The 13930-nt window shown below is 33.8% G+C and overlaps 1 protein-coding gene across 3 annotated transcripts in view; it reads right to left on the bottom strand.

The window, feature by feature from the left end:
* Positions 1 to 13930, bottom strand: part of LOC129219185 (myosin heavy chain, skeletal muscle-like) — a 232031-nt gene that overhangs the window by 103712 nt on the left and 114389 nt on the right. For all 3 annotated transcript variants that reach the window (XM_054853504.1, XM_054853506.1, XM_054853505.1), the window contains exons 4-5: positions 1543 to 1608; positions 477 to 566 (exon numbers count right to left, since the gene is read on the bottom strand). In XM_054853504.1, coding sequence (XP_054709479.1) covers positions 477 to 566; positions 1543 to 1608 — 156 coding nt within the window. The remainder of the gene's footprint in view (positions 1 to 476; positions 567 to 1542; positions 1609 to 13930) is intronic.

The raw sequence follows: 13930 nt of genomic DNA, 5'->3' as shown, positions 1-13930 counted from the left end.
AGCAACATTATTATGATTACAAATTGCTTAATCAACTCACATTTTTAGTTGTACAAACAAGTATTATAGCATAAACTAAGGCACCAAACGAATTTACTTGGAATTTGAATGGATTTTTTTTAAAGGTCAATTTAACTTCAGAACCAACACAATCCAAATTATTTTCATTTGTAAATAGCTAGACAACAATGATAATTCAAAAACAAAAAATGAATTCGTACACCGAATGTTGTTCCAGAGAATTTTTTTTTTTTTTTTGGAAAAATTAAATGGACCTACGTGAAATGCTTTTTGACTCTCCTATATACATATATTTTTTTTTTTTTAATGGATTGAGCTCGGTTTGATATCAATACCTCGATTCACTCCAAATAAATAAAAAACTTCAACTTGTTAATCATAAATAAGAAATTTCCAAACCATTAATAATGATCGATATCAATCCGTTAAATTCTAGATGATAAAAATCTCCATACCTGGACTTGGTTTTCTAATTCCAAAAGGCAAAACTCCAACAGCTCACACCGTTCATTGGAATCTTCTAATTCATTTTGCAGTTGTAATGCCTTTCAAAGTAAATAAATAAAATTACACCAGGCTTTGGTAAATAAAATATTTTATCAAATTGCTGAAATTAGTAGCCACCCAGTATTAAACTAGAATCTTCAAACATAGAAATGAAAATTCAGTTGTGAAATTAAAAGAAAAGGAAAATACATACATCTGTTAATAGCATTGTCAATAGTAAGTTGTTGAAAAAGTTTGAGTTCTTACAGAGCAAAATTTCGAAGGAAAACGTGTAATATTAGTTTGCAACGTAAGCTTTTATTTTTCGCAAAAAAAAATAATTGGTCTTCTCCAGTTTATGTAGCTAGTTTAACTGAAAAAACTGCAGTAGCAAGAATATAATTAAAATTTGCAGCTTTGTAAAACTCTAAGTTTGTTTATTTCAGTTTATGTGCACATTTCAGCTGAAAACAAGTGATATTGTTTGCAATGTATGCTTTCGTTTTTCATAAAAAGTGAGTTGGTCATGCAGCTAGTTTTAATTTGATATTTAAGTTCCGATAAGTGTAAGATATCTCAACTTTTAGCCGTTAATCTTTCTTTTGATGTAAACTGTTAAAACCAATTTGGAGATTAACGCCATAAAACTATTTTTTCAGCTAATAATAGTTTACGACGAAATTGATTGTAACTTCAGTACACGTCAATATATCAATTACCATACAGGATATCGAATCAATTAATGAAATGTTCGTTAAAAAAATATGAGACAGGTTGATGGTGTCCTATTTCCGATTAAATTGGTGTCCACTATTTTTTATCTAAAAACGCCTACTGGCGTTAATATTTTTCTTATTGTGTGCGTATATTTGTTTTTGTAATTATGTTTTACCGAAAATATATAATAAATATTTTTCTTGTACGGTTTTTTTTACATCCCTGTACATTTTTTATAATAAAAAGCAGTCTCAACTAAATATTGTTACATTAATCAATTAACATACCTAATATCATATTTACTATCAGTTTACTCACCTTATGTTTAAAATGCTTGACCATAGCTTCTAACCTGTTTTTTTCTTCAAACAAACTGGGTGTACGCTGAAATTTAAATATTTTTAGCATCGCAGATTCATCAGCAAACACATATTTTAATCACTTTTTTTTACACTGCATTTTGATTAAAAGCATATATTTCATACATTTTTAGCAGTAGGCTGAATGTATCATTAACATTCACTACTGAAGCATTCCTATTAGTTTGTAGAACAGCTATAAATAGTAGAAGTTTCTATTTATGATATGTTCAGTTCACTGCATTCCAAATCGACCATTCATTGAAAACTACAGTAATAACATATTTTACAAAAACTTAAACTATTAATCACATTAATAAAAACTTCTAAGAGTTTAACAACTACTATCGTCGAGTATCGTTACGCAGTCGCACAATGTGGAGAACTAATAAAGGAACTTACAAAAATGAATTAAAGGGCTCGAGGCTAGATTGTGATGCAACATGATGTGAAATTTCAGTTGGCCCATTTCCAACTTATAAAAAATATTTGTAGAATTTTTCAAAGTTATTATACATTCTATGTTCTGAAATACTAAAACCAGATATGTTTTACTCCAAATGACATAATCCAGTGCCATGTTTATTTCAATTTTAGTTATGAGAAACAAAAGTTTTGATCGAAGAGTGACTCCTTGTGGTTTGTCACATGTCTGCCCCAGGCCCTTCAATTCTAAGGGCTGAGGGAGACATTCGTAATTAAATTATCACATTCTTTCTTTTTGTAAGACCGTATTTAGCAACCGTCCAATTCGTCATCTGATCTCATTCAGTTTCTAATGAGATACTGTCATACTAACCTTTATTAAATTGAATTTCAATTGCAAAATTTAGGTTAAAACGATGGCACTTTGATGAAAAGAAACAAAAAAAAAGGAGCGTATTATTCAAAGACAAAATGAAAAAGAAAAGTTAATCAGCATTTTGGGTGGAGGAAAGTTTTTAGATCTATAAAAACTGTCTTTCTTAATTGCCAACGAACTTGAACTGGACATCTTTAGAAAATGGGTTCAGACCCTTGAGGCAACAATGTGTTACCGCCTTTCATGTTGATGTTTATTAGTTTTTCTTTCGCCTCATTGTTCATTAAAACCAGGTAATCAAAACATCTGCTATAAAAAAATGGACACAGTGCTACTTCATTCATATTGAGAGAGGAAAAATAACTTGATAGTAATTATAGACAACTACGATACAATCGCAAAGATGAAATTTTTTTGAGGAAAAAAAAAAGCTTAATGTTTTTAAATGATACTTGTCAAATAAACAAAGCTAAATAGTTCTAACAAACAACATTTTTATGCCTGAAGTTATGAATATAAAAATAGCAGATAAATGATGTTTTAAAAACTCGCTAGAAAAGAATCACCGTAGATGAACTAACAAATGTTGAAGAATAATGTTGATTGTCAGTACATATAAGATTTTTTTGTTAGCTTAAATTTGCAGTTATCTTTACAACGATGTCAAAACAACGCAATGAACTCCCTTCTAATTCGTGCAGTCAAAGAAAAGTATTTATTTATTTATTGGGAGTGGGATATCACAGTAGGTTGTTCAACTTAGCAATCATTATATTTAAACAAATTAGATTTGAAACAAAAAAAAAAAAAAAAAAAATCCGAAAAGTAATATTGGAACGACAGTCCAGCATTTGTGCACCCCTCTGTTCTGAGAACTGGACGACTCTAAACAGAGCAATAGTTTATTAAATGCATTTTCTTCACCGTGCATCGAAAATTTTCCGGGTTTTCCGATGGGGGGAGAGGATTTCCGGGGAGTCGCATTATAGTACGACGTGAGAATTGTATTTGATGTCTCTATGTGTATGTGCGGGGGGGGGGGGGGCAGCTGATAGAGGCAGACCACGCAACTGCAGGGCAGGATCGAAAAATTCCGGAAAGAAACTTTGCAGAAGGATTGCATTTAATTTTGATCAGTGTTAGATTTTCGATTTTTCCGAGAAAGAAAATGAATTTTAAAAACGTAAGACAGGTTAAACAATGAAAAAATATTTACTTGCAATTTATTGCTTTGAAGTAACGATGTATACCTAAAGTTCCAATTCCAAAAAACGCAATTTTACTCTGTATTGATGTCAGCAGTAGAACAGACAACGGAGGGAAGGGATCACGGACCTCCCCCTGAAAATGTTCGATATTCTAGTCTTAAAAACGCAACTATAGCCATAAGAAGGAGTTTGAAATAGTTTAAAGTTTTGCTCCGGATAAATTTTCAAAATGGGAGGTGGTGTAATAATAAGTTCTTGGTGTGAGTCTCCTATGTTATTGAGCACTGTATCAATTAACGAGAATCATTAAAAGTTTGTGCCTTGGGGATTTATTATCTAATTTCTTTCTCCTGACCGGATGATACAGTCGGCATGACCCTGACCCTGATAAAATGTTCAACTCTCTTTGAACAGATGTTTTAATCTTTTTCCTGAAATTTAATTGATACGAGTGGTTCGGTAAATACAGTTTGCTAACTTTAATGGTGAGCAATGAGCAAACAGCAGGGGCACCCAGAATCAAAAAATTTTGAGATTGCGAAAATTCTTAATTTGCCGACGGGAACTCCAAATTTTGCCGAATGATAAAATAAAGGTATGCACAAAAAATACATCTAATTAAAGGGACATTTACAAATTGCAATTATGTCTCCAAATTTGCCGAATCATCAGATTTTGGAAGATCACAGTAATCTCCCGTGACCTCCCATCGGGGTGCCCCTGACGAAACACATTAGAAACCTCCCCAACCTTACATAGGGCTGAAAGTAGCAATTCCATTTAAACTTTTATTTTCATGAAGTTCTTTTTTTTTTTTTTTTGAGCAATCACGATTGCTTATTGTTCTCATTTGACTGTTTTTGGCGTCTTTTGATTTTTCCCACCGCCACCCTTCGCACCATCACCGTCGACGGGCTCCTCACGATGCTGCTCCTATAGCGAAAGCCGTCTCCAGGTTGTATCCATGTCTTACACACAAGCGCATACATACACAACTACACACACACGCACAAACACATACATACACATACACCTACACACAAACACACATACAAACACATACACACACGCATACATACATACACACACATACACACACGCATACATACATACACACACATACACACACGCATACATACACACACATACACACAACTACCCACACACTTATGCCAGCACACAGACACAAACACACATGTCTACACACACATACACATAACCCCTACGCAGAAACACATACCCCCACACACAAACACACGCCTACATACACACACTCGTGATTGCGAAAAACATAATTTGAATTCAAGATGTCGAAATTCAAATTAATTTTCTTTTTTCTTTTTTTGAAATCTAATGACAAAAAATACCGCTGGTCCCTGCTTGCAGAAAAACTATTTGGCACTATGTCCGATTTAACCGGCGGCCCTGAATATGGGCGACTGGGCAGCAATGTTACGAGATCATTATTATTTGGCGCTGTCCTGCTTCAACTCGCACCGCAGAACAGCTGATGAACTTATGTCAAAGAGCTCTTTGGAGTTCTTTTAGTTTCAAAAACGTACAGCTAGTGACATCTACCGGCACGAATAGAAACTGATTCAAACTTGCGTAGCCTACGTTGAATTTATTGGAAGAATAAAAAAAAAGGAGGTCACTTGCTTCTACTAGCTTCTACCGGCTAAACAAGTTAAAGCAGCACGTGGTTCGAGAGCGTTTGTAAACAAATGGTCGGAATAAACTCCGAGCACGCGAGATCGAGCGAACAGGTGCAGTGAACACGCTTTCAGAAATGCGCACCAAAGAAAGAGTAGTGGACAATATTTTATCACCCCCACAATGTCAGAGAACGCATGATAGGAGCTTTGCGTGATTCAATATCGGCGGGATATGCGGAATCACCTAAGCATGGAAGCGAAGAGCATAATGCAAGGACGAGTTGTTTAATATTAAAAGAAGAGCAAATCGAAATGAGATCGACTTCATAAGTAATTGCTACAAGTCACGACTGAAAGGAAAGTAATGTAAGATATGAAAATGATGGGTCGTGCTCCAAGACTTTAGTTTATGAAGTTAAAGAAGTTGATTGTTTATATGCGCTTAAAGATTTCAACTTCAAACTTGATGCCTCTTTTGAAAGTCATCGCTAAGTGATGGAATTTTTAGGGCCACTAAAAGTGTTTTGAATCCCCTCTATAAAAAAAATATACAGTTACTTATGATGCATATCCAGGGGCTGCCCCGATCGGAGGTCATGGGAGATCACTATGACCTCCTAAAAATATCCTTCGGCAAATTTTATCTGACGATTCAGAAAATTACTAGACACTTGCAAAATTGCTCAATTTTAATGCCCGATTGTCCTTTCTGATTGGGTGTACTTGCGTGTGCATATCCCGATTTTATTATTCAGCAAAATTTCGAGTCCCATTCGCAAATTGAGACTGTCCACCCTCTAAAAATTTTAGATCTGGAAGCCCCTGTCCATATCTTATATTAATTCATAATTAATGTCCTGGACGTTTAAGTACGCTGTTTTCTGGCAAAAATAAAAGTAAATCAGAAGAAAGTCTCCGGGGATCTTTTTGTTTTGCATTTTAACCTTTTCACTGCAGAGATAATTGATATTGAACGTTGTTATTATCGCTTCTTTGAAAGTTCTTAACGATCAAATTTGATAAACTTATCATGTAGTAAACTTTTCATGAGACAAGATACAGGGGTGGCCTCCTAGGGGGGGTTCATGGCGCAGACTGGGCCATTAAAATTTGTAGTGTGGGGGGAGTGTTTTGAGGGGTATTTTTTCCTTTTTAGGGGGTCTTCGCGATTTTTAGGGGGGTGCGCCCTTGCTCTTAGTGGGGTTGCGCACCCCTGCAAGATAAAGGGAATAGAATCCCGCGATCTACACTAACGAATATATTGCACGAGGCTGTCGCCGTATCAGAGCAGAGACAGAAGCGAAAGGGTTGACATGTTTGCAAGAATGATTGCTTGCAGTTTAAGGGGTAAAAAGTATTACTTTAGAAATCCTGCGAAAAACTTGAAGAAAATTGCCTCTGAGGCAAAAACTAGGCTTTTTGGAGTCTTATAGAGAGGGTTAAAATTAGGAATTTTAACCCTCTCAAGACAAGACTTTCGACAAGAGTGACAATGTATGATTTATAGAGAACGCAAAACTAGCTACCTGGGATAATTAATAGTAATACGTCATTTTTATTAAAAGAATAGATGCAAAATTAGTTACCTTGGATAATTAAACCATACCTCATTTTTATTAAAACGACTTAAAGTCAATTTATTATAGAACTAGAAATGTTCGCTAAAATTAGAAACCTACTCTAGAAAAGCTGAGGATAAGCCATTTTGCGCTACACGAGCATACTTGTACGTTGCGAAATATATATGCAGATTTACATCAGAAAGAAAATTTATTAGCGATGAAAGTTATGTAATACGGTGAATACTTTTGAAGAAGCGAAATTCGATATAAGTGATACATGAAGAAAAATCAATTTCTTGAAAGAAACACTGACCAATTAAATTGTATAGTTCATTATTATGCAATGTCACAACTACTTTTTAATTCCTTCAACTGCCTTACAAATGCAGGCATAGTTTACTATATACGGACCATTATTTTGTTTTTAGCACCAAATATGAATCCGCAACAGTTTGAACTTCAAAAATGGAAAAATAATTCAAAAGAAGCGAAAGATAAATTTTGTGTATTATTATTTTGCTCGAAAATTGCTCAAAATCGGCCGTTGTTTGTTTTTAGACACTAGACGACTTTAAAATCTTTACGAGGCGTACATCCAGTGTGAAAACTATCATGACCGTTGGTAGTATAACATCCGAATTAAAAAAAATAGGTTTTAATCTTTTGAAGGAAGTTCCACACTAAAATTAATAATATTAATGAGAAGAAATCAGTTCCTTCTCTTCAAAATGAAATTTCAATCGTACTATTCTTTAGCGTGCAATATCAGGTGTAAAATAATACTTATGCAACGAATCAATGAAACTTGAGTATCATAATCAGCGTTTCTCGACCTTTTTTGCCCCGTGGCTGGGTGAAATTTATAAAAAAAAATTTCGCTGGCCGGTGAATTTTTTTAAATAATAACAAAAAAAGAAAAAGAAAAAAAAAACATGACATTAAAAAATTACTGGAAAAGGAATTCTTTTTTTTTTCTATGATTTTTTTACTACACTAATTAAAGGCAGTTACAAGAGTTATTATCTATAACTAAAAAAATAATAAAAAGTCAGAGACATTTAAAATAAAATCAGGGAACGATGTAAAAAGTAATTACAAAATCCAATTCAGTTTTATAAAATAAGTCAGCAAGTGATAAAAGTGCGTAGCACAGTGCTGACAAAATTATGAGTTCTAAATCTTAAGCTTATAACTTCAAAGAATATATTGCACGAAGTTTGATGTCACTTATTACTAGTATTTTTAGTTTTTTTTTTTTTTTTTTTTTTTAACAAAACAAAATATTTTTTTTTAAGCTGAGAGGTAAAAATCGGAGGACCGCTCAAAGTTTCCATGAACCACTACCGGTCCGCCGCACAGTGGGGCAAAAACGCCAAAAACGCTTTAAAATGTTTTTTTTTTCCTATATTTAACTAATTGAGGATTAGTAAATTTGCACCGCCCTACCTCTCAGGCAATCAGGACGGGAATTTTAGAGCTCATCGTCCATAACAAAGCTAAAGGGAGCCTTTAAACTGTGAAGAACCATGAGTGCGGGAAAAATTGCTTTAAAACATTCTACACATTTTTTTTCTTTTTAAAGGCGGGTATATTTAATTTCTTTCGTGTCCAACGATAATAAGACGAAAAAAATGAAAGACCGAATCTTCAAACCGAAAATCGGTTTTGATCAGCACCGAAAACTTGGTAATTCAAGGTTTTTTTTTTCAAATCACTCTATCAAAAAATGAACTTTTATGCACTCTTTGAAATTAATGTTAATTAGTCATCAGTGGTCTGTATGAATACCCTGAAAGGAAATGAACTGCGTAATCCTGCGAACTTTGGATCCTGAGCCCAGACAAATTGATAAAACTCGCTAATAACAAGCATGTGTAAACAAACAAACGAGAGAGGTTTAAAAAACATCTTGAAGCGCTTTTTGCCGTTTTCGCAAAATTGTGCGCCGGACCATTGGTAAAGAATCATTCTTCAACAATATCGTTCTGCCTCATATGAAAAAAAACAATCCTAAAATTTCACAAAATTTCTAGAAGCAAAAAAAAAATGTACTCACAGTTCCCTTCAACGGAAAATATTGAAACCAAACATAATATATGTATGTAATCCTGTTGAGTTTCCGTGCCAAAACATCTCGAGGAAATTAAAATCCATTCTGCTACTTTTGATTTTCTGTCTTCCACGAAGAGCTCTCTAGGTGAGAATCTAGTAATCTTCCATAACATTTCACACAAATTCATCACTAAATTTGAAGTGTTTCAATGAGGCACGTATCACGAGTGTAATTACTTGTTTAATACCCTTCTACCACTCACGAAATGAATTCTTTTGTTAGTCGCTCTTTTCAACTTCCGTAGAACTATATTTACACTATTCCCTAAGGCGTTTCCAATTCTTTAACCCTTTTCCTCGAATTTGATAATTAAAATGCTGTTATAGAGGAAAAAAACTGGAAAACAGAAATCGTCAATGAGTGCAAAGAAAAAATATTTAAACGTATGCAATTAAAGATAGTTTGCCATATCCTAATCCGCGATTCGGATAAAACTTCACTTTTTGCAAAGCAAAACGTGTACCAAATGAAAAAAAGAGACATCGTTTTGCATAAAGTTTAACAAAATATAAAAGATTTACAATCACAGAGTATCTGAAGGAAAAAAACAGAACCCGGGATTTAATTTGGAAACTGATCACTATCAGTTCGTAATATCACTGGACCGAAAAAGGCAAACTGCCGTTACAACTTTCTATCAAGCAAAAAGCGCTTATTGTTTTTTGAAAAATCGACAACGATCTTAAAGATTCAAACCATTAACATGCTTTACGAGTTACTTTCTTGGCATATTTTATGCAAGTGTTTGTACCGTGGCCTACATTTTAGGAATTCGAAACTTTCGAAAATACGAATTGCATATCTGCAAACAAAACTAATAATATAATAAGTAAATGAAACAAACGTTGAAGTAGAAGACGGTGTAGAGTTGCATTTTTTAAATATATTTCGGCTATTGTTGAAAGTTTATGCGTTTTTCTTTCCCAGAAAATCATGTTCAGTGGAAAAAGCAATACTGTTTAAAATACATTGAGCAGAAGAAGGCGCTTAGAAATTGCAAAACTTTAAACACAATTGATTCAAAACTTTAACTTTTCCCATGTTTATAAATGAACACATATTTTTAGCAAATTTTCATAAAATATTCAATGCATCTTCAAAAACTATGCTGTTGTACTTATAAATTTGATGATGTAAATAAAGAAAATCGTTAAGAGTAACATATTCAAGAAAGTAGCTTGTATTTTATAACTATATTATGTTTTAAAAAAATATGCCTCATTCTACCATATGATTTTGACATTTGTTTACGATTGAACTTACAATCACTTGGCAAAAATTTTAGATGACTGAAAAAACAAAAAATTACTGCCCACATTATCACTTATGCGATAGTAAATTAAGGTCCTTAACTCCTTAAAATAGTTAGCGTATTAACGAAGAAGATTTAACTTTTTTCTTAACTTTTGAATGACCAAGCATAGCTATAAAATTACCCCAACGTCAATTTTTCAAATATTTAATTAAAAATTTTACTATGAATGTCCCCTACGATGATAATAAATGCTGTGAAAATTAAATTTTGGTTTTGGTTCACTAACCCCTCCCCCTCCCTCCCACACACAAAACCATGTTATATAAATAAATTATTAGACCAGCGCTCACTTACGATTCAGAAACTTGAAATGCAACAGAATCACATAAAGATCGGTTATCTATCTTTAAGATAAAGTTTTGAGAAAACTAATAGGTCCAATGAATGTAACATGAATGGCATATGAAAGCTTGGACTCTATTTTAAGCCGTGTAATTTGCATTGTAAGCAAATATCATCAACTATGTTTCTGAAACCACATCAAACTTACCTGACGCACCTATAGCTTCCCCTCTCCAACATCCAGGATTTTTTATTTCAAATCTATTGGTATTAGAGGCAGGAGCAGGGGGGAGGGGGAGAAGGGACACCTGTTGACCCGAGCCCAAGTCTGAAGAAGGCTCAATATTTTTGAAACTAACTGTGAAATATAGGGGTAAACAACACGGAGGGGGCCCGGAAAAGTCATTTGAGACGGGCCCCAAAATTTCTGTGCACGCCCCTGGGTAGAGCAGACAAAGGTAGATTGAGTAAAAAAATACGTTAGCGTATAACCAACTCTCGAGAACAGGAGAGCGAATGGAAAGAGATTCAGAAGAAGGCCTTGACCCACAAACGGTTGTCTAGTCAATGAAGAAGAAATTGAGCCCACCTGGTTGTTAATGATATAAAATATCATTAACGAATATATTCCTTCGAATGTATTCACCAGAAAATGTCAATATAGCAATTTACTTTCTGCCTCCTCATGAAACTATTAAGCATCGACTTAGAATACACTCCCCCCTCTCCCTCAAACGCTTCAATATAGCCCCACTACAGTAAACTCGAATCTTCCCACGCACATGATGTGCATTTATATTGAAATCAGTAATCGTTACAAAATGAAGCGTCATATTTCTAACTGAAACTGCAGTTGAAAAACTAATGAAGTCATTTTATTATACAGGGTGTTTCAAAATGAATAGCGGGGTTTTAACATGTTATTATATTTATTACACCAAACTTACAGCCACAAGTGATATATCAATTGAAAGAGAAACTCAAACAGTTTTACATAATAGCCTACAAGTGTTCAATATGAGCACCATTCGTCACACGGCCCACGTCAAGACGATATGCGAGTTGTTCCCAAACTTTGATGAGTGTCTCATTAGTAATTGCTGCAACAGCTGTTTCAATCCTGTTCCTTAATTCGGGAAGGTCGGCTGGCAGTGGAGGCACATACACACGGTCCTTAATAAACCCCCAAAGATAGAAATCACATGGCGTTAGGTCGGGTGACCGTGGAGGCCATGGGAAACAAGCCCTGTCATTAGGCCCCTTACGGTCAATCCAGCGGTCGGGTACAGTTAGGTTAAGCCAATCGCGTACCTCTTTATGCCAGTGAGGCGGCGCACCATCTTGCTGAAAGATGAAGTTTTCTGGTTCATCTTGTGTCAGTTGAGGGAAGAGCCATAGCTGTAAAGTATCCAGATAAGAAGGTGGATTGCAGCAGAAACATTCCACGCGCATGCGCACTGATGCCAACAAACAAAAAAACTGTTTGAGTTTCTCTTTCATTTGATATATCACTTGTGGCTGTAAGTTTGGTGTAATAAATATTATAACATGTTAAAAACCCGCTATTCATTTTGAAACACCCTGTATTTCTCATACTTTTAAAGCCTGGGAAGAAGAAAATACGTTTTCAACGATGATTCTATTGTCGACATTAGAGCGGAATATAAGGATTCTTTCTAAGTATTCACTGGTAGCAATACTGCTCTGTAAAAGTTATTTCCATACGATAACAACAGTATTTGAAGAGGAAAATAATCAAAATAGTTAAGTTTTGTTGAATATTTTGTTCTTGAAGTCCTCATAATAATTTGAATTATTTAACATTTTATTTGCAATGCGTTGTTGCCACTATATTGCGCTTCCCCCCCCCTCCTCCCTCCCCATTGCAGCTCTAGTATTTTATTGTATAATTTGAAAAATTACGGGGTGATGGAAAGTTGGGAGTTTCAGTATGGTAGTCAAGTACCCGTTTGAGGTCATTCATGCTTCAAATTTCTGCCTGGTCTTCCGCAGGCTTAGAAGAAACAGAAAATAAAATGTAATTCAATTGAAAGATTATTATTATTATTATTATTTTTTTTTTTTTTTTTTTTTTTTTTTTTTTTTTTGAGATTGATAAAAACTAGCTTCCAAAATATCAACTCTGAGCTCATATTCCTGAAAAACACCGAAAGTTGTTTTCTTACAAGAGTATTTGATGATTTATGATTTCTAAAATGATTCAAATTAGCAGTAAATTCAGAAAATTTTTAAAGTGTGTATTGTATGTGTTGCAAACGTATTACTTAATATCAACTGAATAAAATAAAAGATGAATTAATTATGATTCGAATTAAAAAATCATTTATATTTTAATGACTAGGTAAGCATCATTGAATGTCATTTTTTATCTTTACGTGAACAAAAATACAAATTAAATTTTTTTCTGCTTAGACGCCAAGTTTGTTTTATTTCGGGCGAAGAGGATAAATCTTAAGTAGAGCTATTTGCAATTTATTTCTGTATAAGTACAGCGGAAGAAGGAAACTACATAGATTCAGCTGACAAGTAACTCTACCCAAGTGTGAATCACCGATTTTATTAAAACTTTGCACAGCGATAGAACACTCAAAAATATTGAACACGCTTTTATTTTTATCTTCAACAAATACTTTTAACGGGGTGAAATTTACTCCTAAATATTGGACAGTTGGGATATTAGAGGATAGAATATATTCTCTTATTTTGAATTTCAATGACAAAAATTCAAATAAAGATTGAAAATTTGAACTAAAGTTGACATGTTTCTGTGTTTTTCTGGAAATCCTGTTTATAGGGGTAAACCATCCTTCGCAATATTACCCTTTCACGGTGAATAACCCCGAAAATTAAATCTATCGTAAGAAAGTCATGTTATATATCAATATAAAGCTCTATTTTTTAGCTTGACAATATTTTTTGAATTTTCATTCGACTATAATTAGGAGAGAAGTATAACAGTAATGCGTAAAAACACTTTTCGTTTCTTTTTTTCGCACATTTTAAGTTTTTTTACTGGTATATATTTCAGACAATTTTTAGAAAAGGAATCTAAAAATTGGCACGATTACTTATCTTGTCATATGTGGACTTCATGCCAAATTTTATTGAAATCGGAAATGTTGAGGTCAAGAATGTCATTTATCTGACAAGGAATTGCTCATCGGCGACTAGCCGCGCGACGGGGTAAGATTGCGAGGATGGTTTATTCCTATAAAAAGAATTTTCAGAAAAATCCTGTAACACGTTAACTTTAATTTGTTTACTTTTTTTCCATCTTTCAATCATTATTTGAATTTTTGTAATTAAAGTTTAACGTAAAATAAGGTATTGTACCTCCTAATAATATCCCAATAATCAAATATTTAGGAGTAAATTTCACCCCGTAAAAA

Source organism: Uloborus diversus, chromosome 3, assembly GCF_026930045.1.
Source record: "Uloborus diversus isolate 005 chromosome 3, Udiv.v.3.1, whole genome shotgun sequence".
Classification (NCBI taxonomy): domain Eukaryota; kingdom Metazoa; phylum Arthropoda; class Arachnida; order Araneae; family Uloboridae; genus Uloborus; species Uloborus diversus.
The sequence above is the reverse complement of the archived record's forward strand: the minus strand, read 5'-3'. Positions and strand labels throughout refer to the sequence as shown.